The 23,567-nt window shown below is 55.0% G+C and overlaps 6 protein-coding genes across 6 annotated transcripts; 3 read left to right on the top strand and 3 right to left on the bottom strand.

The window, feature by feature from the left end:
* Window positions 1-3,245: 3,245 nt before the first annotated feature.
* J7T54_000764 (F-box and WD-40 domain protein 1/11) lies at window positions 3,246-6,083 on the top strand (the record flags this gene model as incomplete). The annotated part of the gene is made up of 2 exons (XM_051509422.1): window positions 3,246-3,819; window positions 4,357-6,083. The coding sequence occupies 2 exons, from the start codon at window positions 3,246-3,248 to the stop codon at window positions 6,081-6,083; spliced, it is 2,301 nt and encodes a 766-aa protein (XP_051359586.1).
* Window positions 6,084-6,260: 177 nt separating this feature from the next.
* Window positions 6,261-6,899, bottom strand: J7T54_000763 (Snf7 protein; the record flags this gene model as incomplete). Its single annotated transcript, XM_051509421.1, has 1 exon — window positions 6,261-6,899. One exon carries the CDS (start codon window positions 6,897-6,899, stop codon window positions 6,261-6,263), a length of 639 nt encoding a protein of 212 aa, XP_051359585.1.
* Window positions 6,900-9,166: 2,267 nt separating this feature from the next.
* Window positions 9,167-11,218, top strand: J7T54_000762 (uncharacterized protein; the record flags this gene model as incomplete). The annotated part of the gene is made up of 1 exon (XM_051509420.1): window positions 9,167-11,218. The coding sequence occupies one exon, from the start codon at window positions 9,167-9,169 to the stop codon at window positions 11,216-11,218; it is 2,052 nt and encodes a 683-aa protein (XP_051359584.1).
* A 340-nt stretch (window positions 11,219-11,558) lies between these two features.
* J7T54_000761 (uncharacterized protein) lies at window positions 11,559-15,277 on the bottom strand (the record flags this gene model as incomplete). Its single annotated transcript, XM_051509419.1, has 5 exons — window positions 11,559-11,691; window positions 11,752-11,874; window positions 11,924-12,137; window positions 12,725-12,733; window positions 12,799-15,277. 5 exons carry the CDS (start codon window positions 15,275-15,277, stop codon window positions 11,559-11,561), a joined length of 2,958 nt encoding a protein of 985 aa, XP_051359583.1.
* Window positions 15,278-16,970: 1,693 nt separating this feature from the next.
* J7T54_000760 (uncharacterized protein) lies at window positions 16,971-17,712 on the top strand (the record flags this gene model as incomplete). The annotated part of the gene is made up of 2 exons (XM_051509418.1): window positions 16,971-17,244; window positions 17,312-17,712. 2 exons carry the CDS (start codon window positions 16,971-16,973, stop codon window positions 17,710-17,712), a joined length of 675 nt encoding a protein of 224 aa, XP_051359582.1.
* A 1,150-nt stretch (window positions 17,713-18,862) lies between these two features.
* Window positions 18,863-20,598, bottom strand: J7T54_000759 (uncharacterized protein; the record flags this gene model as incomplete). Its single annotated transcript, XM_051509417.1, has 2 exons — window positions 18,863-20,154; window positions 20,217-20,598. 2 exons carry the CDS (start codon window positions 20,596-20,598, stop codon window positions 18,863-18,865), a joined length of 1,674 nt encoding a protein of 557 aa, XP_051359581.1.
* Window positions 20,599-23,567: the final 2,969 nt, after the last annotated feature.

The raw sequence follows: 23,567 nt of genomic DNA, 5'->3' as shown, positions 1-23,567 counted from the left end.
CTTGGGCGTGCAAAGGGCCGGTGGTGGTGATGGTCGATTCGTGAGGTGGTAGTGGTCTAGTTATTCCATGCGTTGACGGCACGGCCCTGTAGCAAGGGCGCGCCGTTGGGAGTCGGGTTGATTGAATGCGATTCGGGGGAGTCGAGCGACGGTCGATGGATGTTGTCAAGGAATACCTTGGGTTCGGAGGCCGATGAGGGAGGCGCAACCTAGAAGCAGCTGCTACTGCGTCACTGCCGGCCGAGAGGCGTTGGATAAGTACTGTCAGGCGAGCTGCCACTCCCCCTTTCGTAGATCCTTGAATAGAGTGGAAGTCCTGGTGTTGAGGGTGAGGCGCAAAAGTGGCCGTCCGTCACGTCACGGCCGTGCACCAGCGGTAGAAGTGAGCTCGTCGAGTCCGGAGTCCAGCGTCCTTGGTGTAAGATTCGAAAGCGCAGTTCGTCGTCGTAACTCAAATGCGGACTGAAGCCTGCCTCTGTCCGCTGGATGACTGGCTTATTGGTGGGCTGGCTGATGCAGCAGAAGGTATGTCGTGTGCTGACTTGGGCAGCCCTCGCTTGGCTGGCTGGGTAGGGCGGGTACGTATAGGAGTCAGGAGAAGGAGGGGTTCCGGTCAGGCTGGTCTGGGACCTCTGGGTGTTCGGATTGTGGTGCCCTGCCCACCCAGGGACCTACGAATTTAAGGGATTCGGCTGGGCGCTGACTGGATGCAGGGCAGCAAAAGCAGAGGGGTCAGTCGAGAACGTGAAGGATTGCCTGCCTGTGCACACTACGTAGACGAGGCTGGTCAGAGAAAAAGGAGAGCAGCAAGCGACAATGATGGTTAGATATCTTCATTACTGCTGATAGTTTTTAGAATGTCTCCATCAGCCCGTTCGACTTGTTGTTGAACCGCCCTTCTGATCGGTCGGTGGCTGGCCGCTGGTGGAGTCCGAACACGTGGGTCCAGTCTGTCCCAAAAGGAGAAAGCTTGTTAGGAGGGCAAGATCAGAAGTCGGTCAGGCTAGTTGTTGGTTGTTGACGCGGGAGGCTAGTAACCGTGGCGGGTTTTATGATGGTAAATTGGCAGTCAGTTGGGCTATTGTCCCGTCTTCGAGCCGCTTGTTACCCATCACAGCACTATCCGTATTGTCGGTAAGAGGTTTGACAACAGCCAACTTCAAGTACAGTTGCCTGCCATTTCATTTCTTGACATCTACTACATAGCTACTTAACTGAACTACGCTGCTGATGTTGTCCCTTTCTACCATTCATCGCTGTGCGCAGTTCCTCTGACATAGGAGCGTCGTTCACGCTGGCTTGTCTCATTCTCGCCTAACAGTTGGCGCTAATGCCCATTATCCTCACAAATTTAAAGCGCAGCTTTGCGCCGAGTCACGACTGGGCGACAATGTACGACTCGCGAGTCGCATCCTCCCCGTGGGTCTCTCCGCTGCTCCCCGACTGTGCTAGTCTACATGTAGTACCTACCGCATCGGTAATGTGTAGACAGCACGATCTGCTTACCTCGAACTGCCATATGAATGGGGCATACGGACTAATCAAGGAGCCCCTATAACTGCGGCATCTGGCATCTTTCAAGATGCGTTATGGCATTCTCAATTTACAAACTTGTGTAGCCCCGATCTGATCCGCCACGAAGAGGGACAAACTTGGAGCGCTGGAACACGTTTATTGACGGGCCAGACATGTGATAATGCACATATGGGCGACGTGACGAGATGTGCGCCGCTATCCAGCCAATCTGCGGTTGTGCAACACCAATTTCACCAAAGCCCTTCTTTTATCGCCGACGACTGGACATGCCAAGCGCGCACCTAGAACATGACTCCTCCTCCCGCTCAAAAATCAGTCGATACTGTCATCATTAATAAGCCCTTTCCAGGGCTCCCAGTTTGATCTTGTTCAGTGCATGTGGGTAGGCAGCCACTCGTGTCGCCAGCAAATCACTCCAGCTACTCGTGGGTCAATAGCCATGAAAGGATCAAGAAAGCTGCGTAGTAATAATTGCCGGGCGACTCGCATCATGGAGTGGACCTTGCAGAGCACTGCCGGCTTGGCAGCTCTGTCAGGCGCATCGCCCATCACGAGAACACGTTCGAGTAGTATTATTAGTCGTGCTTTTCCGCATTTCGCGTCCCTGGCATGAATTAAGTTTGTCTTTGATGAGACTAGCTCCAGATGTCGTGTTACGCTTTCTATAGTCCTGCTGGCCTAGCTGCTTTTTGTGTTCTGTCGGACGACATTAGTTCAAGCGAGGGGAGCAAGTGTTCAGTCTTGTGGCTTATTAGTTGCCAGCGGCGCATGCAGCCATCCTCAAGGTTCTTTTTTTAGGAGGTCAATGAATCGCCTCACGCAGACCACTAGTATAGCTGCTAAGTTCAGATACATTTACAACTTTCAGTGGATGGTGAAACATGAACAACCCAAGCAAACAGGACAGACAAAAGTACTGACTTAAATAATGACCGCGACATTATGCTATTAACGTTTCTCTGACTAACGAAAACAAAAGGCGAACACCGTCTAAGTCGTTTTCTATACTTCCGCTCGGAAGAAAGCCAGCACTCCTTGTAAAAAATTCCTGACATATGTTCCAGGTTAAGCTAAATTTATGCTTTGACGCTTAGGGCACACGACCAGGCTAAATGCTTGAAGTCAAGCTTTGTGAAGGTAATCAGAAGCGGGATCGAGCGCATAGGTGCAAAACACATTCAAAAGTCCCTTGTTGTGAGCGATTGTACGTATACTTGTTGGTATCATCATCCTGATTCTAGCAGGTACTAAAATACTCTGTAGACAGTTGTGTCCACTGTTCCCATCCCACAGTGACCTAATCTCACGGAGTCCGTGTCCCTGAGGTCGGATTGCCCCACCTCAAGATGGCACTAGCGCCCGCCGCCTTCATTCCCTGTATTTGGCGTTGGGTCGTCACTTGCGCCAAAAGCCTTGCTTGCTTGCCGACAACAACAACAATAGCATCATCGCCACTGTCCAGTGACCACCGCTATCGTTCTGCATTCCCCTCTAACTCAACTCCCACCACAGAATATTTAGCTCCTACCAAGAGCATTCAATTCTCCTCTCTCCAAGGCTGTCCTCGATCTACCCAGTCGCATTCTTGTCACCTTCTTGCGCCTCGACCCCAAGCGCCGTTCCGCACCTGGCCCGAGTCGATTACTACCTGATGCTCGTTCAAACAAGGCTTGAAGTACGCGATCATGTCGAAGAGAGATCGACTGACGATGGACACCTTCTCCCCCACACACCAGCCCGACGAAGGCTACTCTGAGGATCCCTTGGGAACTTCCGGGGACAACGAGCTCTCGAGCGCCCTGTCAAACGTCAGAACCGAAGACCTGCCGGCCTGGATCGCCTCGAACGCTGCCTATCTGCCCCTTGAGCTGAAGAAAGAGCTCACTATGGCTCTCCTAAACCAATTGCCCACGGCGGCCGTCTGCGAGATTGTCGAACGATTAAGCCCCCGATTGTACATCGACTTTGTCCGCTATCTGCCCACCGAAGTCTGCCTCAAGATCCTCAACTTCCTCGAACCCGACTCTTTGATCAATGTCCTCCGCACGTGCAGAGCTTGGTATGAGCTCTCTCTCGACTACAAACTATGGGAGCGAATGTACCATCTCGAGGGCTGGAAGGTGGTGCGCAACGAGATCACAAAATGGGAGCAGCGGGTGACGCACGGTCTCACAGAGTCTATAGGACATTTACAGCGCATGCAGAGTACCGATGGGCACTCGAGCAAGATTCGACGGGTGGCGCGGGACGATGGCGACACTGATATATTCATGTCCGACAGCAGTGAGCGTACACGAGGCGACTCCAGTAGCAATTTTGGCGCTGGTGGGAGGTCGAGAAGCATCTTCAGTTCCCCAGACTCCTCTTTCTCGAATAGCCGCATGGTTGCGGCCTTCCCAGACGGTCCGGGTCGAGAGGAAGGGATATCACGAAGTTCAACGGCAGACCGATCACGACGACGCGACCTGTGTGCGACCCCAGAGAATATATTACCCCCCACTTTGACCGCACATAACCCCCAACGCTTACGACGATCGACTCTATGGACTTGGGATGCGCGCGAGTCCCGTTATCGAATCAACTGGAAATACCTATACAACATGAGGCGGCGCCTCGAATCAAATTGGGAACTCGGGAAAGCAGTACCCTTCACCCTACCACATCCCAGACACCCCGAGGAAGGCCATCACGAATGCATATATACCCTCATGTACGATAGCAACTTTCTCGTGAGTGGGAGCCGGGACAAGTCTATGAGGATTTGGAATATGCACACGCGGAGACTGATGAGGGCGCCCCTGACCGGTCATCGCGGTTCAGTGCTATGCCTGCAATTCGACGCAGATCCCGCCGAGGATCTACTCGTTTCAGGGAGCAGTGATTCCGATATCATTGTGTGGAAGTTCTCTACCGGCGAGATCCTCCAGAAGATTACCAAAGCTCATTACGAATCTGTGCTCAATGTTAAGTTTGACAAGGACGTTCTGATCACATCATCCAAGGACAAGAGCATCAAAATCTTCAATCGAAAACCGCTGCGATTTGGTGAGCTCGGGTACGATTCTGATGTGTTCCTCCCAGCCGTCAAGAAGCTTCAATACATGGGGTATGAGCCGGAATTGGCCCGCGAGCTTCCCATCAAACCACCATTCTCCATGATTGGGAGGCTGGAAGGCCATGGTGCTGCCGTAAATTCCATCGCCATCCGAGGGCGTCAGGTTGTCTCGGTGTCTGGTGACAGGCACGTCAAGGTGTGGGACTGGCCGACCATGACCTGCACCATGACCATACCTGCACACGAGAAGGGAGTTGCATGCGTCGAATTTGACGGCCGAAGAATCGTGAGCGGCAGCAGTGACTGCGCTGTCAGCATCTTCGATGCCCCGACGGGTGTTAACATCGCCACTCTCAAGGGCCATGAACAGCTGGTGCGCACTCTGCAAGCTGGATTTGGCGATCTGCCTTATAGTCGCCACCAGGATATCGTTGATGCGAGGCGGATTAATCAAGACTTCTTGGAGGCTGTCAACAGTGGCCGCATTGACCTTGAAGATCCAAGACCTCGCGCCCGTGAAGCCAGTGCTGGCGGATCACGACCTGAAGACATCCACGCATATGGCAATCTTAGTTTGCCTCCAGATGGCGGTGGCGGTAGGAGGTATGGCCGGATCGTTTCCGGTTCATACGACCATAGCATCATCATCTGGCGGCGCGATAAAGAGGGTGTTTGGAAACCGGCGCACCGTCTCCGTCAGAACGAAGCCGCTACGGCTGCGCACCAGCGGGCTATGGAGGAACTAGAGAATCCCGACCCTGTGGCGAGACTGGCTCAGCAAAGCAGCGTCGTCGCGCAAGCGTGTGGTCTGGGACAAGTCTCTCTCCCAATGCCCAACGTCCATGATTCACAGCCCTACCTGTCATCGGGAATCTACACCGCGCTCATAGACCAAGTCGTTCTTTCTGGATCGTCGATGCTGCAACAAGCGCTGGCGAATTACCCAGGTCTTTTGGCCCATTACACATATTTACAAAAGGCCATTGATCGAGAAACATCACAGGATATGCGGCGTGACCTGCGATTGGTGTTGGAGGCAGCGGTAAATGGGCTACAGACTGCACGCAGACTGCAGCGGCAGGAAAGCATGGCATCGAACATCTCCATGGCACCTACGGCAGGGTCTGCAGCCTCCCAGGGCGTGGCATCCGTCAGACAAGGCTCGCAGACCTCGACGACAGATAACGACGGTGATGCGCCCATGCCCGCTGCGCCACTAGCACAGACTCCAGCGCCGCCGGCCGAATCTCATCAGCACCACACAGTGCCAAGTAACGTTCCAACCCTGCACGCCAATCCACCCGCAAACGCGCTTCACCCAGGTCAGCCTCTGCCCTTTGCAGACAATGCGTCGTGTCGCGTGTTCAAGCTCCAGTTCGACGCACGCAAACTTATCTGCTGCAGCCAGGCCTCGATCCTGGTGGGGTGGGATTTCTGCAACGGAGATCCCGAGCTAGAGGAAGCCAGTCGCTTCTTCGCCGCGATTGACTGACTGAATAGTCTTGTGTATAGCATATCTCACGGTACATACCTGTCCCATAAAAATTACTACCAAGCCGACGATATACATGATAGCGGAGATGAATACCTAATATCTGTTCAAATTGCGCTCGAAACAAAATGTGGACGTAAAATATGGACAAGAGAAGGCACACTCCCTTGCTGACGCTCACCCTGCCACCTGCTTCACCTTGTCTTCTGCCTGCGGTGGCTCGTCCACAAATTCAGGCACCACTTCGTCTTGTAGAAAGCCAGGCACCGCACCACCCATCTCCTGCTCGAGCTCCTGCTCCAGACCCAGCGCCTCGAGCTCTGCGTCCAGCTCCGTCTCGTCGACGTCGTCGGGGATATCGTAGCCCCTCGACAGGCTCTCCTGTATGTCGTTGCCCACGTCCATGAGATCCGCCATGTCATCCTGCAGCCGCTCGATCTTGTCAATGTCAATCTTGCCGTACTGTTTCCGCAGCTCCTTGTTGGTCGTTTTCATGGCGTCCACCTGGGTCATAACGTTCTTCAAGTTGTCCTGCATGCTCTGCGCCTGCTCCATGTTCCAGACCTGGCTCTCGAGCTTGTCTTTTTCGGCCTCGTAAGCCTTGCGCTTCTGCAGGACCTTGAGGGCTTTTTGCTTGATGGCCTGCTTGCCGGGCCCCTCGCGCATCTTTGCGAGCTTCTCCTGGTAGGCGGAGAGTTCGCCATTGAGGGCTTTGAGCTTGGTGTCGATGGAGGCGACGCGGGTGTCAATGTTGGAAATTGCGCCGTTGAGGGTGGGCTTGGGCCCGGTTTGTTTGGCACCAAAGAGGCGGTTCATTGTGGCGGCGCAACCGTTCGGGGCGTCTTGTCGGAAAGAGTGTCGTCTGGTTCAAAGAGATGTGCGATGCGCGTGGATGATTTGTCTGATGCGCTTTGTCGTCAGGAGATCTTGGTCGGTGATTGATAGGACGATGCCTGCAGCTATTCTGATGACGTTGAGCTTCCAGGCTGCCAGCTGCCGGTTGGCGATGTGGGAGGGACTGGAGCCTCATGGTCATGGAGGGAGGGGAGGGGCATGTGCGCTAGGCTCAAAAGGGTTCAAGGTGGAACTATAGCTTGATTGGTCAAAGACTCAAAGTGCCCAGTACTACAATGCGGTATTCTGAGCTCAGTTGCTATAAGAATACTTTGGAAGGTGGTAAATTAGTATAAGTCAGTGCGTTCTGGGTAGGTTTTTGAGTGGAATTCATGTGCGATTCTCTACAGAGCACCATAGGTCTTATCGTACGCTCCGGGTGACCTACCCTAATGTCTACCTCTGACACAGAATCGGAAACGACACCCTTACCGGGTACCTTTTCATCGACACGATGAGATATCTGGTCAATGAGATCCCTATCTCAGCTGCCCAATGTAAAGTGATGGAGTACTCAGTCCACATACTAAGCATGTTTCTCCCCATGCGTGGATGAGGCGCGAGGGCAACAGGGCCCAGGTTGACAGAAGCGTTTGATGTACGGCACATTTTCGTCCTTCAGAGCCTCTTAATACTCAACTCCAGCACTTTTTTTTTTGGCCATTGGCAAGACTTGCTGGCGATTTAAAGACATCTATTTCATGACAAACAGGCGCTGGTGTCACCGTTCAGCAGCATGAATGGCAGCAATGATGACCCACGATGCAACAATCAACGAGCCACCTATTGTAACCATTGCAGTGACATTAGACTGTCAGAAGTAAGCTTTTCATCTCACTGTCAGCTGCCATCATCATGTCCTGCAGCGCGAAAGGCCCAGTGGCAGAGCGAGCATACTTGAGCTGCGTGGTGGCCAGCCCAATATTGAACCGGTGGCCAAACTTTTTCCACTGGTCGTTGCCAATGGTAGTCAGAGGATGTCGGCGAACAGCCCGGACCTTTTTTGCAAAGATGGTAGTTCTGGTGAATTGATAGGCTCATGTCTCACCACGGACGTCATGCCTATATCGCACCTTGAACGAGCCTTGGAACAAGCTCACACAGTCAGGAAAGGACGTGAACTATTGCCAAACGTGATTATGTTCAGCCTTATGCATAGTACAACCCGCGCTGCCTAACACTCGTCTTTGAGCTCTCTACGCCAGACAAGAAAGATGATATGAGTACGCGGTAGATGCATGCCTCAACTGGTCAGCGACGAGGGTGGCAAAATGAATCAGTTGAGACACCTTTGCAGCCAAACTAAAACAAAAGGTGCGCAATCAACCATACGTTTCTATAGCGTGTGCGGCGTCCAAATTCGTACACTTTGCACTTTGTGTTGCTCGCCTTCCTGGAGTGATCTTTGATGGTGATTGCAACACCAATTTTTGATAGGTGGCGAGCGTTGAACTTTGACAGCCATTTACCGACCAGTCAAAGAGCAAGAAATACGGCAACCTCATGTCCTGATTCCTGTTTGCAAAGTTCGCCTAGCGAGAAACTCGCATGTTGGTGAGTTCAGTCGTCCGTGCGTTTGATCCAAGCCTCACCAGAATTGAAACCACGTCGCCTGTTCTGATGCATCTTTGTGGCTGGGAGGGAGTTCAGTTTGGCTTTGGCTTTGGAATGACGCAGAAGACAGTCAATTGAGCAGACTTGGTGGTAGTTTGTCGCCTGTAAATTCCAACCTTGTTGAAACCTTGACGTTGAACTCAATTTGATAGCCCTCGACATTGGCGGTGAGGCCAAATGTGGCTTAGCGCCATGGTTCTGCCGAATGATCCTTGGCATTGTTTACTTGGGGCAACCGCGTATATATGATGGGTCGCTCCCGCCCTCATGAGACGATGTCTTTCCTTCCCCCCCACTCACTTTCAGATCGATCAGTCAATCAAGATAATTCCTGACTCAAGAACGCATTCCAGAGATTGGCTGCATACAATTCTCGCACACATTGACAACTTGACAAGTACGATACAAGTTCACACTTTCAAGTTCTGGAACAGTGTCTCACCATGCCACTGAACGATCCCCCGCCCGGGCGGGTGCTGGCAACGCCCTCTGGGTGGTTCACCCGGCTGCTAAAGCCTTGGGATCGCATTCCCAAGCCCTCTGCGTCACTTGTCCCACACAACAATCCTCGGAACATGATCAAGCCTGTTCGACCTTACTACACCACTTTGGCCAAACCCATCGGCAATTCAGTCACCTCAGCGCCCTCAACTCACGGTACCTCTTGCCTGGACTCACACTACTTCGACGAGCATCACGCGACCAGCACGCCAAAGCATCAGCGTGTTGAGGAAGAGCAGGTGCCTGGGCTCACGGCATTTGAGTCTCCCGCCAATCTGCGGCCTATGGAGTTCGAGATAGAGCTTGCGTACAGCATGGCGATCAATGAGCTGGCCGCGCGCCCCGACCACTTCGCCCGCCCCAAGCGCACTCTGCACGGAGAGCCCGTTGAGGACGCCACCGCGCTTCGCTACCGGCCAGGCTGCATGTACCTGCTGGCCGCCTCACGCCAGCCTCGCATTCGTCTCGCTGAGCTTGGTCGTCCTGCTTTGTCCGACATTGCGTCTGAGTCGGCCCACAGCTCGCCCGCTCTGAGCTGTACACCGGTGCTGAACCGATCGTCTCGCGTCTTCAGTTTGCCTTCTGTCACTGATTCCGAGCGCTCTGCCTCCGTTTCTGCCTCGCTTCTCGTGACACCTTCCAAGCTGGATTGTGCTGGTGACGCAGCAGGTGCATCACCTGATGTCTCTTCGCCATTTGCTGGACCTGTTCACGTCCCAGGAAACGACATTTTCCGCGACACACGTCAGAATACAGCCGTCAATAAGCTTGCTCGTCTGGTCGACACAAAGTGTGGAGGTGTTGCTTTTAAGGTTTCAACCGAGTTGGAGGACGATCGTTGTGTTGTGCGGATTAAGCTTCCCAAACGATACCTCGACTTCATGCCTCAACAAGCACCTGATGCTGAATCCTTCTCTGAAGACAGCACGATGACGGTGGGAAGGGACGATACCCTTGCCGTCTATGACGCCTCGCTAGCTCATTCACCGAGGACCGACGACGATACCCTGACCGTCGCGGACTTTTCTCTCATTGATTTCGATGATGATACCCTCATGGTTTCCGACTTCTCTCCCTATGGTCGCGACATGTCCCCGCGCCAGAACCAGCCACATGCTGTTGATTCTTTGCTCCCACAAGAAATGGTTGAAGCCCCCTCTGCACCAGACAACCAGCCCCAGTCACAGGCTGATGGAATATCGCTCCCACAAGACGTGCTGAAAGCCCCCTCTACGCACAACATTGAGCCCCAGTCCCAGGCTGATTATTGGCTCCCACTAGAAGTGGTTGAAGCCACATCTGCACCTACTGTACTCGACATCCAGACCCAGTCACAGGCTGAAGATTTGCTCCCACAAGACGTGGTCGAAGCACCCTCTGCACCAATCGTGCTTGACACACAGCCCCAGCCACAGGCTGTTGAATTATACAACCAGCTCCCGCACATGGCGGACAAAGCTACGGCTCTGGACAGTCCTGGCCGCGCCTATCTGCGCGCCTTCATCTCGAAGTCCAAGCCTGCCCTGGCGCGCACGCCACTGGGCGAAAGAAGCCCCAACGCCTCTCCCAGTCCCCCCAAACGCAAGCTGGAGGAAAAGCTGGAGGACGACAAGGAGAACGGCAGCGACGCGAAGAAAACGCGCATCACAAAGGAGGCGCCAGCCACACCCTCCAAGCCGCCTCCCCGTAGATCGGTGCGAGCACGTGCGCAGCCTGGCGCAGTTGCTTCTACCAAGTCCGCCATACTCACCGCCGTCAAGAGCGGAAAGGCGCCCAGCCTGAGCGCCATGCGCCTGGAGCAGGCCGAATTGGCCCGCCGCACCAGCGCCAACACGCGCAAGAACCGCGGCAAGAATGAGTCGCTCGAGGTCGTCCAGGCTAGGTACCTCGAGGCGTACTCGAGCTCCTCTCCCTCGGAGAATGACGGGTCCGAGCGCATCAGCACCCAGGGCGTGGGTTGGAAAGAACCCCTCGAAGAAATCGCCCCAGTCGTCAAGACTGTCGCGGCAGCGAAGAAAACCGCCACACCCAAGCCCAAGAAGGCCAAGAAAACCACCGTGGCCCCCTCCTCCAGGCCTGGCACCCCTCGGATCACCAGGTCACGAACGAGGTCTCAAATGGTATGACTATCACGTTGTGTTGGAGTTTGCTTACTACTGGTTCTTTTTGGCATGGATTATCTCGCGGGCGTTTGTGGTTCGATTGGAAAGTTTTGTGGCATTGCGTCGGCGTTGGATCATGGAAATACCCCTATTGTTATTTTGGATAGAAGCTTTTGGCTCGCCCTGATGAGGTTTGAGCAGTTGTACGGAATGATGACTGAAGGCGCAAGGAATGAGGAAGCACTTGGCCCGGATGAGGCTTGGGCAATTCTACGGAATGATGAAGCTCTTGGCGTCGCCGCTATGGCACCCAGATAGAAGACGTTTTAAAAAACCTCTTCGTGTCCTTCTCCTTTGTGAGCAGCTATGAAACACACACGGGCTGGTTGCTTGGCTTTGAGACATCGTTATTGGGGTTAGTCTGGCCACATCCTCGGACAGCGCCGAAAGCAGTGTCGTCAATGGCAGAATTGAATGCCGCTCCGCAGTTGGGATCACTATCATACTGCCAGTTAGCACCTAGAACCGCTTCGTGAAGTAACTTGTGAGCCACGTACCTGGCGCCGCCGCTTGCGTTGTTGAAGTACGAGCAGATGTCGTGGGAGAAGCAGTCCAGCGTGTAGGCATTGCCCAGAGCAGTACCACTGCACCCGGCGCCGCAACGACCGTTGCATGAGTAGCTGGAGCGTGTTAGCCATTTTCTTCGCCACTCAGGCTTGCGGTACGCACTCTCCGCTCCCAGAAGGGCTGGCGCCAAAGTTGCTACCCACGATGCCCGTGAAGGTGCACGTCTTGCCGGCAGCGTCAGTCCATCGGGCAGTCGCCGTGGCACCAGCGCTCACACAGCTGATTGCACGCTTGTCGAGTACAGGTGAGGCACATACGAAGCTGGCGAGAGCAGCGAGGGCGAGACTTGCTTGGAGCATCATATCGTCGGGTAGATCTGATGGCGTTGGAAGTTAAGCACATAAGGCCAGGGGGAGCCTGGCTCGTTTTTATGCCCTTCTCGACGAAATTGTATAGCGCCACGAGTGGATTGGCACTTTCCCCTTGCCGTCTGGACTTTGGAGATGTCGGTGTGCTGACTACATGGAGTAATTCTCGGAAGATGGAGCTGTGTCACGCTCTACTTGGTCACGAGGGAATCCTCAGTTGGCTTTTGGGGCTTCTACTGCCGAGTCGTGACGCAATAATCTGGGGTAAAAAGCCCGGGGGGTGGGGGGCTGATTCAAAGGAGACCAGGGCTGCCAGGTATCATGCGCGGCCCATGCATCAGCAACGTGGTGTCTGGGGGAGCATGCGGGGAATGGTACGGACTTTCGGGGCCAGACCGAAGGGCATTGCATCTTTTGCTCAATATGGTACTGATGAGAGGTAATGGGCATATCTCAACGCCATCTCATGTGCCCGGGCATAGACCTTGCTGGCACATGCCCGTCCACAGGAATGCAACCACAGTGATAAGTGTCAGAACCCCTTTCCTCAATGTTGTGCACCTGCGTATCTCATGGTCTTTGTGCGCCTACGCACCGCCAAGGGCTAAAGAAAAGAAAGGTCAGTTGCGCCTTCAGCATGCGAGGGATCAAGTCAGGGAAACTACTCACCAGCAGCGTACGCCATGTACCACGACCTGGAGGCACCGCCATCGATCCAGCGGTCCTGAAAGCTACCGGACGCAAAGAATGACCAGGCAGCTTGTGGGTTGACCAGCGCATACTGCGCGTACGCGATGCCCTTCCACGGGTTGTCGAAGCGGTCGACCCGTCCATTGCTGAAGAAGGCGTCCCATTCCTCACGGATAAAGTTCTTACTACGCACCAGGGCAGTCGGACCGTGGACGGGGATCATATGAATGCCCTGGATGGCCTCGATATCCGGCGAGAAGAAGGTCGTGTGGTGGATCTTGTTCTCAAACAGGATGCCGGCAACCTTGTTGCCGGTGAAGCGCGCGGGCTGCGTCGGGTTGTTGTTCTCGTAGTAGTAGTAGTTGCGGAAAGAGCGCGTCTGCACGGCGAGCATGAGGTTGGCGCGCGCGACCATGGCGGCGTCGCCTGTGACGGTCCCCCACATCTTGATAGCATAGGCGGCCATGGCGTCCTCCGAGGACGACTCCTGGTTCTTCCCGTCAGCGGATGGGTAAAGTCCGTGGGCCCATGAGTGGCCGTGGTACCAGTCAAAGTTACGCCACTGGGGGAACCAGGTGTCCGAGGTGGAAGGATTGGCCACGTCGCGGACGAGCATGTTGACGTAGTCGCGGTTGGCGCTGATCCAGTTGCGGTCCAGCTGCCCAATGTACGCGGCGGCCAGGATGTGATAACCATAGTGGAAGTGGTGGTCGTTGTAGTAGGCGTTGCCAAAGTCCGCGTTGGCGTCACCAGTTGTGTAGGAGGCAGAAGAGACAACACCACCCCATGCGCTCTCGTAAACCAGGGGGTATTTCTGCCTGTTGCTGGCGAAGCGGTTGAAGGCAGCCTTGAGGTTGTTGAGGCCGGCTTGCGCCAGGCCAGCATCGCCTAGAAGGTCGTTGGTGAGGTAGACAATCTGAGCAAACTTGGCCAGAGCCTTGCCACTAAAGTACATAGAGTCCAAGTTGGACTGAACATCCATGTTCTGGGAGATGTCAGAGCGGGCGATGGGCAGGATGGCCGATTTAGCAGCACTGGACAGTGTCCTCTTCGTCGTCCCGTCCCACGGGGCGAAGTCCATGCCCGTAGGGATGCTGTTCTCCAGCATGGTCCACGAGTTGCCCCTGACGAGTCTTGCCTGGCCCTTGGTGAGGGTGACCAGCCTAATGTTCTGGGTACGTCCAGCCGTGTCGCTGTTGAAGGACTCGACGTGGTGAGGCAGCGCATACATGTACAGGTTGCCCTGGATGTGCCCGGCGCGGTTGAAGTTCAACGAGTAGCTGCCAGAGCTGCCCGTGACAGAGCCGGACAGACGCACTCCTGTGGGATAGATGCCAGCGCCATAGTCGAGCACACCATCAGCGCCGCCAGGGTTCTTGACAATCTGGACGACGCCAGTGAAACTGTTGCGGCTCTGTGCGAGACCCTGGTTGACAAGCTGGAGATCCAGCATGCTGCCGCTAGTCGCATATCCATACACGATCCAGGTAGTTCCATCCTCAAGGAGAAAGTTGTACTTGGCCACGCCGGACTTGGGGTCGTTCTGCACACGCGTCATGGAGCGGAAGAAAACGCCCGTCTGGATCATGGGACGTCCACCCGTGAACTGACCTGTCACATATGGCATGCCCTGCACAAGAGGAAACGACACGGCGGGCGCAGCACCAGCGCTAGGCCTGAGTACGGCGCGAGCAGAGAAGGCCGTGACATCCTCGACCTGCATCACCGTAGCCGGCCCCAGTTCGACAGCAGACAGGATCATGGACTGGATGCCCACGGGGTTCAGATAGTACTCGGCCGCACCGTTGAACTTTTCGGGGCCGAAAACGCGCTGGCGCTCCTCAGAGTGCGAGATGGAGATGCCCCAGCTGCGGGCGACGCCCCCGCCACGAGGCCACTGCAAGGCATAGGGGAAGGGGTAGATGGGGTCCGTCTGAGATCCCAAGTGGAAGCCAGCGTAGAACTTGTTGGTGGAAAGGACGCCATTCTTGACAATCGTACCGCGAGAGACGGGATGGTCGCTACGCCTCGGGATCTGGGAAGGGGGTCCATTGGTACCAATGGGGTTGGCGAAGATATCGGCGCTCTGACGCTTGTCCATGTCAACTGTAGTCATCTCGGCTCCGTATGCCTCCAGGGTTGGTGAGGCAACAGCCGTGAGAAGCTTGCGTGGTTCGGAAATAGAGCTTGTCAAGAGTGGGTTCCTCCGGGAAGAAATTTCGGTGTAGACAGTACCGGTCGTCTGCGGCGCAACGCCATCGGGGAGATCGGGAAGTACCTCCTGGGTTCCAGTAGGCACGGGGGTCGACTCGATCTTGACAGTCCTGTCGGTAGGAATAATTTCATCGGTGGAAAAGACTTCCGCCTTGAACTGCTGTCGAGGCTGGAGCGGAGGAACGGCGAAGCTGTTGGCCTGCCCGAGGCACAGCAGGCTGGCACAGACTGTAGTGAACTTCATGACGATGACTAGCTGCCCATGTAGCTGCGATTTGAAGCTCAAGTCGGGTTGCACGATCGTTTCTCTTCAAGAGATTTGGCAAGCTTTATACTGACAGTCGGGTGCTCTCTCTCCGTAGGGGCATCAACGACACCATCTTCTCCTTCATCTGGCCAGACTACTTGGCACAGTTTCTGCCAAGCTGTTCAAGGATCAGAATGCTTCTGTTGATGGTCGAGTGCTCCTCATCAAGTGCCTTGGTATCCGTGAGACGTTACCTTGAACAAGTGGAGAGAGCGCATCTGCACCAGTCAACCACTGTCACTTGAGCATTCCCTAGAACAGCACATGTCAGTCATCAGCTCCATCATGGCTGCATGCCCCTGTCTCTGGCAAAGCTTATGTTGCGAGCAGTATGGGGTAGCGTCGCTTCGAGCTAAGCCATCGAATCCCAACCTTCCTATTCAGGCATTCCAGACAGCCATTGATCGGATCTGTAGAAGGGGCAACCTAAAGAGCAAACGCGCCTAGGAGCCAAGTCCATTAGCGTTGCCATATCGGCCCGAATCTATGCGGCTGCGTGGCTGACAGCGGATTTACTTGGTAGACAAGCAAATCCCTCTGGCGGCCTTCCTCGCGGCAGGCTTGAGCCTCTGGGTCGCAATCGTGCTGGCCACGGGGCCACATCTTGTTCCCATGGGGTATTTCTAGGTCCCTTGTGCCCGTTCTCCCTAGTATCTGAACGGCGTCACTGCCTCCTCTGTGGCCCAGATTCGCCGACTGCAACGTCAGTCAACCTCACATGACACCCCGCGCTTTTATCCGGAGGATTCAAGGCCACTCTCACTGGGACATCGACGTGCAGGATGCTGATCTTCCAAGCTCTTCAGACCGCCCTCGAATCTCGACTTGTTGTCAAGTGATGGTACCATGCGCGTGATAGAGGGCAGGATGAATGTTCGTCCAGGTGTCACTCTCAATGCCACGTGACGTGTCACATAGGGCATGAATACAAGATCCGCAAGTTCAAGTCACCTAGTATATAGGCAGGCGGGTTTGCAATAATTTGCTTTAATTCCACAAGGACCGCAATACGTTTCTCAAGGCAGAAGATCAGCAGAGAATACAGTGCACTATGTGACTATGTACTCGTAGTTTCCATGTGCATGTCGATCTCCTATTATGATCCACAATGACACTGTCGATCACGCCGCGCATGTCATTCGACGCTCTGCTTGATTATTTGAAATTCTCCGATTTGGCTCAAGAGGAATTTCACAAATTAACATTGCATGCTTTCTAAAGACAGATTTTGTTCACATGCTTTTGGACAAAAGGGGCAAAATCATTTCTACAGCCACTAGTCACTTAGCGGCACGTTAACAACTAATCCCGCATTCAATTGAGTGAGTATTCTACCAAGTGTAATTCCACTGGATCACAAAAAGAAACAAGCATACAACCTACAGTATAGAAGCGCTAACAATCGGTCTCGTGCGCGTAGAAAGTCTGACTCTAGGGTATGTAGACCTTTGACATGGAATTTTTTGTTTGCCACGATGAAATGGACCCAGTTACCACATCATGAGCCAATCACCGTTCCCACTCGCTCACTCGCTTATCAGCCCACCTCCAAGATACGACAATGAGACTCTCTCATCGCTTCGCACATGGTCAACATTGAGGACCTTCAACTCTCAAATCATCCCGCACAATGGCTATCGTCCGCACCACGGTTATCACGGGTTTGCTTGGCACTTCGAGCGCAGCCGCCTACCTGGCCGCCCGGAACCCCGTCATCTCCCCTCTAGCCGCCAACGACCCCATCTGGGCCTCAAAGCTCTTCAAAAAACACAACCCCTCGCGCAACCCGGCTACGCAGGACGTCTGCATCAAACGCATACCCTTTAGCAAGATCCGCGCGGAGCTGCTGCAGAACGACGGCCCGCTCGTCCTCGAGTTCTGCCGGGGCGTGTGGAGCGGATGGGGTGAGTGACGGATGGCCGGACGGACTCAATGAATGAAGAAGCCAGCGAAACTAATCACACCGTCCAGGCTTCGCCGTCCAGCGCCGCTATCTCGACTTCAAGTGGCGCGGCCCCGAGACGAGCCAGCACCTCTGGACCAACGAGCAGCTTGCAGACAGCACCTACGAAAAGGGCACCGCCATCACGGATCACTTTGAGGTCGTCGACAAGACACCCACCGCCATCACCGTGCGCTGCGGCGACTCGCCCAGGAACCAGCCCCTACGACCCTCGGACGGCCTCTTTGAGATTAGCGCCACCATTGACAGGCAACGCGAGGAGGTCGAGCTGCGTCTCAAGAGCTGTCTGTTCTCGAGCCAGGGCAAGATGGACGGGGTCAAGGGCCCGATGCCCTCGTGGATGGAGGAGCTGCACCAATGGTACGCGAGGATCTGGGCCGAGACGGGATCCTGGAAGCTCCTCAAGTAGAAAAAGAGGCCGTCTCTCTCTCTCTGTCTTGCTTGGTTTCTCAGCTCCACCTGGCACATTCATGTTGGTCGCCGTTTGGGGTTTCGTTATTTTCGGGTGCAGCAAGCGCCGTCTCACCTCCCTCTTACACGTGGCGCTCCTCCTTGTGCACCCATTGCCAGCCTCCACTGTGCTCTCCCGACGGCCTGTCATACTCTCCAGAGTAGACAATGCATAGCCCTCGCAGCTACGCGGGCCGCAAGGCGGCCCGTCAAGAATATTTGTGCCGAGTTGTCTATTTAAGCGTCACACTGCACAGGCTATTCAAAACAGTCGCGGAGTCATGGTCTTGTTATTCGTCATGGAGCGCGCAAAGTCGGGTTCACTATGTGGACAGTTGCATATGTACTGTATCAAATGTTTTTGGTATTAATTCATTTCTTCGTGATTCGTGGATGCAACTGGGCTCTGTCGTGGGAGGGAGCGTCGTGTTGCCCTCTCCCCTTCCCCGGCTCTCTTCTACCCGTCTCCTAGCCACGTCTTCCTCTGGGCTGGAGGACTGCACCACTTGTGCAGCCATCATGTCTTCATCCGCCGCCAAAGAGAGTGGCCCACCCCTCGTCATTGCGTCCACCTGCTGGCAGGGCGCTCCGTGGAACGCTTCCTCTTCGTATAGTATCATAGAACAGTGTTGTGACAGCCGTTGTACCCGCGCGCTACCTGTCCTGTCCTTTCCCGTGCCATGCTCTGGCTGTGTCCGCGTCTCGACAGCAGCAACCAGTGCTGCCAGTGAGAATAAATGCAAATAACTCCGTGGCCCAATGCTGACCATTCGTCGCCCGAGTCTATTTTTCCTGGCCGAGTTCTGCTCAGCGAGTCCATTATGTAAACGCCGTTCATCTCCGTGTGAATGCCCCTTTCCTCTATGTACAGTAAAGGAAAGCAAGTCGTCATTATATACATGGTAAAAGCTCCCTATTCCGCGTGCGAAACGGGTTTGCTAATCCCCTTGATTTGGTAAGCCGCATGTCGTGTGTAAATGAGTCGTGAAATGAGTGGATGTGAGTTCGGGGTATCAATGCTGGCGGAGCAGGAAAGGAAGTCCGGGAGAGATTGGACAAAGAAGCATGGCAACCCGGCTGTAAGGCAGCTAGCGCCTCGGCAGGCTCAGCTACTTGCGGAGTCCGACCCTCTCGACCAGGTTCTTCCAAAACCTGACGCCATGCTTTTCTTCACTCTGCGAACGCTCCATGGCGACAGCTCGATACATGGGACCAACAATGTCCTCGTCTCCCCGGGCGGGAAACTTGCCCTCGTCCAGCATGCGTGGCACAGCGCTAGGAAGCCCGTCCTCGATACGCTGCCACTGCATGTCGGCAAAATAGTCGTCATTGGTTGGGCGTCTGTTCAGGGCGGCGCTGGCGCTACCAGACCTGCCACGCGCACGACCCCTGCTGCGGCTGCGCGGCGCTGCCGTGTAGCCATGGTTCGCTGGCAGGGTCTGCTGGGTCGCGCTCTCGTAGGCAGCCCTCCACCGGCTCTCCGTCTCCGCCCACTTGGCTTCTGTCAGGGCGTAGATCTTGCTGGTCTGTCCGTAGTTCTCCCCAGTACGAACAATGTGCTTGGTGTAATTCACCTTAGCTGCCTCCCAATCCTGCCTGAATTTGTTGATGGCGTCCGCATCCACCTGCTCCATCTCGTAAGGCTGGGGCATGATGGTAAAGTTGGCGTGGCCCAGCCGGTCTGACCATTCGTCGTGCTGCTGCATAATCGAGGGAAAAGCAATCGGCAAGTCCATGCTCGTCTTCGTCGGGTGGCGGAGTGAGGAGACTGAAGGCTTCGTGCTGATGGAGGGACGCGAGAAGTTGGGGCCCGCTGTGGGCTGGTAAATCTCCGTGCGGGCGGATGAAGGTGCAATTGTAGGAGATTGCAACGGCGATTCCGCAGGCGGTTGGGCCAATGGCGACATCATCAGCGGCGGCAACAGAGGGGTGATGGCCTTTGCGCGATCCCTCTCCAACGTGAGCCGCGGGTCGAGTGGGGTGGCATCGTCCAGCTCGCCAAGTGAGTCGATGCTGTCCATGCTACCGTGGGGTGATCGGACATGGGTAGCTGATGGCAGTTCGTAAACGTGGTTTGCGTGTTGCTGGCTCTGGCTCGGTGATGACAATGATGATGATCGACTAGAAGGACCATGTGACAGAACCTGATCAAAGCTCATGTCGGCGGTCGGCGACGATTTGAAGCTTGGCTTCCGAGACATTGTGTTGAGTCGTTTCATGGTGTTGAAGCGCGATCCGAACCGGGCTGTGAGCCCCGTAAAGGGAGAGTCGACGCTCTGCTTGGCGGGGCGAGATGCACTGGAGTAGTCGCCATCGCTCATAAAGCCAAGCTCGTAGTTGATGTCATGCTCGCCGGTTAGACTGTTGCCGGTGCTGTTGCGATGCTCGCAGGGCTCGTCGCCTGTCGCTCGTGGTTAGTTTGCAAAATCGACAGATAGCCAAGCAAACACGGCTTCATCTTACATAGACAGCTGTACAAATCCGAATCTTCGTAGCTCGCGGACCTCCTCTCCTCCTCGCGCTCGTAGGGTTCTTCTTGCACATCAGGCAGGAGCTGTCGTTTGCTCTGTTTGGTGGTGAGTGGCTGTGTTGGCGACGTAGGGTTTTCCTGATGCTGCGAGTAGGACAGGTCGAGTGACGAGGACGAGCTGGAGCCACGGAAGTGGCCTCGTGTAGAGAATGTTGGCGTGACCGGAGAGACGATATCTGAGGAAGACGAGTTTGTTGTGTAGGACATGTAGGGGAAGAGATCCTCCTCGATGTTGGGGTGGTACATCTGGTCGATTCTCTGGCGTTCCGCCTCTACCTTTTGCGGCAGCAGCAATGGTCGTATCGAAGTCGCCATGGTGACCAGGTTGCCGCTGCGGGCGTCACAACGAGGACGCGAGGTCGGGCGATGAACTTCAGCGTTCGCCGTCGTTCAGGTGGTCGTCGCGTGGCTGTGGGTTTGGTGTTTGGTGTGGTGTTGTTGTTGTTAGTGAGAGAAATGGGGGAGAGGGCAGCGTCGAGTCAAAAGAGCAAAGGATGGGCGCCGGTGCGTCGGGAGCTAAGGTGGCTAAGCTGGGGCGGAAGAGCTTGGCTGCGCGCGCTGGACTCTGGCAGAACTTCCGTAGGCGGCAGAAGAGACGATATCCAGTCGCTGTTTTCTTCTCGACCTGGTCGGGTCGCCTGCAAGGTGATGGATGGATTTGCGGATCCTGGTGGGTCAACCTTGCTGGAGCGCCAGTCCCACCCGCGGGCGGAGCCAGACACAAATGAAAAAAATTCCAGGCGGATGGATGGATGAGGGACGCCAAACGGAGTCACGGACCAGGGTGCTATACAGCCTGTCAAGTTAGTGCTGTTTCCTTGCTCGTTCGTTCGTCCGTTTCCGGCCGTCTCCCAGACGGCCGCCGGGGGTTGTTCTTGTACGTACGTAGTGAGCGAGTCTGTTGGTACGCTCGCACGGGTGTGCCCGGTCCGGGTCCCGTCCACCAGGGATCGATACCGTAATGAAGCGGCCCAGGTAAGGAACCGACCGGTGAAGCGTTGCCAGAACGGTCACGTCTGGGTGTGACAACTGCAGTGGCCTTGACAGGAAGGGGGAAAGCCACAGGTTTGAGCAACGAGCGCGGGGAAGTTTTGAGGCCAAACACACTCTGTTGTCTTCTTATTATACACAGGACAAACGAGCAGCAATCAGACGCAGCGTGCCGTCAAGGTGCTGGATGTTGGTCCACGTGTGGGTGGTTGGGCGCGACTGCGTAGCTGCGGAAGGCCTGTGTGGTGAGTTGTTGATGCCGTCCACACCAATCACAGGCTTGCCGAAGCCGTTGGACTATCCACACTGAGTGCCAGAGTGTGAATAATCGCGGTGAAGAGACCAGTTGACTCGTAACAGTCGGTAGCCGCTGGCTGCGATCATGGTCACGAGGAAGATGAGGTGGCCGTCGCTGTTGAGACCGCTCTTGTCGTGGACCTCACAGTTGGCTCGCTGGGTCTTGCCTGTTTGTTTTCTCCGACGCGATGTGGAGAGCGAGACAGGTCAGCCAGCCACTTGGGCGACGTTCTACAGCGTATGCTGGCACGGCGGTTCAGCAAATACGCTTCGCAACTCTTACATCATTTGCCCGTCTCTCTCGAGCTCACGAGGGATTGATTCTGGCATTCGCAAAAGACGAATCGATCATGTGCGGATATTGAGATCCTATCTGTGATATCATTCACCACCTTCCAGTCTTGCTTCCTGCGTTGCTTCCTTCCTTCCTTCCTTCCTTCCTTCCTATCTATCACTTGTACCCCCGATTGGAGAAGGCGACGGTGGTGTCGGGACGTGGTAGCCGCTGAGCCTGAACCCCCTCCCGTCAATTTTGATTGGTGGGATTGGAAAACCTTGAAGTCTGAACAGCCACAGAAGCCCCACACCCAATTGTACCGTTTCGCCCTCCGTTTCTTCTGGCTCGATGCCTTGAACAAGCCAGCGCCTCAGGACTTGCCGCTGACTTCCACACCACGGCATGCACACGAGTCGCCAGCCACCTTCAAGCCCATTTGTCAGGGCTACAGATACGCTTTCTGACAATGCATCAATGCGTGCTCATTTGCGAACGCCTCACCCGGGCGCGATATGTCGTTCACGTCAAAAGTGCCTGGACACGTGATGGTATGGGAGCCCGGCCATGCGCGCCTCGACTAGCCTGCTGAGGACCCTTCTCAAGGTGAGCCTGAGTTGCCCGAGGTGGGTGCATGGTACTCGACTAGGAACACGGCTCTTTCACCAAACCCTTCGAAGCCGCCGCGTTGCTTCTCCAGCGTTGAGAAGACAAGCTCAGAACAAGGCCGGCAATCGTCTGGGACGTCCGTGGGGGCATTCGCTGGGATCCAATTGACTCTGCACTTGTTGTTTCTTCTCAGCTGGCCATGTTAATCAATACTCACAGTTACTTATACGTACCTAATTATCACAGCATCATCACAAGTCAACAAGTTAACACTGTGAGGCCAATCCTCCTTCCAATCACGGTCAAGTGCCACAGTCGCGGCCCATCGTCTTTGTCCCGCGGGACCCCGGCTCGTGGGGCCTTACCGACTGCCAGGCTCTGTGAGGCTGTCAGGCTGTCAGCTCCGGCATTGTCCTCTTTCTGGCGAGGACGCTGCCTCTCTAGTCAGTAGTCACTGCATGATAGAGGTTCCGTGCAAGTGTGGATCGTCCATGCCGTGGTCTCTGGCATGACAATGCGAATTGGATTCCTCATGGCGGTTTCCATGCCTGCCCATCCGATGGGGACGACTTGCGATGAGTGCATTGACTTGTATTGTGGGCATTGTTTCAAGATCGAGCTTCCATCGAGATGGATATGGCGGGGGTTACGTGAGTGAGTGAGCAACAGCAGGACAAGTCGTCAGGTCAGGGCTACCTTGCCTTCCGAGGACGGTGTCTGCACCGCCGCGCCGCGTGAAATATGGAGCAGACGATTGGCCAATGGCTACGGACCGACATCGATTCCTTTGCTTTCCATGCGTTTGCAATCTCTTCGGGCCTGACATCAGCGGCAGAGAGACTGCGAGTCACTAATAAGGACATGGCTGCGAAAATGTAAACATGAGTCTAACAAGTCTCTGCCAGTCTGCCGACCCAATGTCTTGGAACTTGGAAGAATTGATGGAAGAATGGCAATAGCGTTTGCGCTTGGACTAATTTAGCCCCGGGCCTCACGCTCGAAGAGTCGAAACTGACAGATTGATAACTGCGGACCCCGCGCAATTGGACGCTCGTACTCGCAATAATCCTAGCGCACTTCCACAACGTGGTGACCGGACGCCGCGTCAAACCTT

The sequence above is a fragment of the Emericellopsis cladophorae genome (assembly GCF_022114955.1).
Source record: "Emericellopsis cladophorae strain MUM 19.33 chromosome Unknown NODE_61_length_124206_cov_123_114172, whole genome shotgun sequence".
Lineage (NCBI taxonomy): Eukaryota > Fungi > Ascomycota > Sordariomycetes > Hypocreales > Bionectriaceae > Emericellopsis > Emericellopsis cladophorae.
This window is presented reverse-complemented; position numbering and strand designations above follow the sequence as displayed.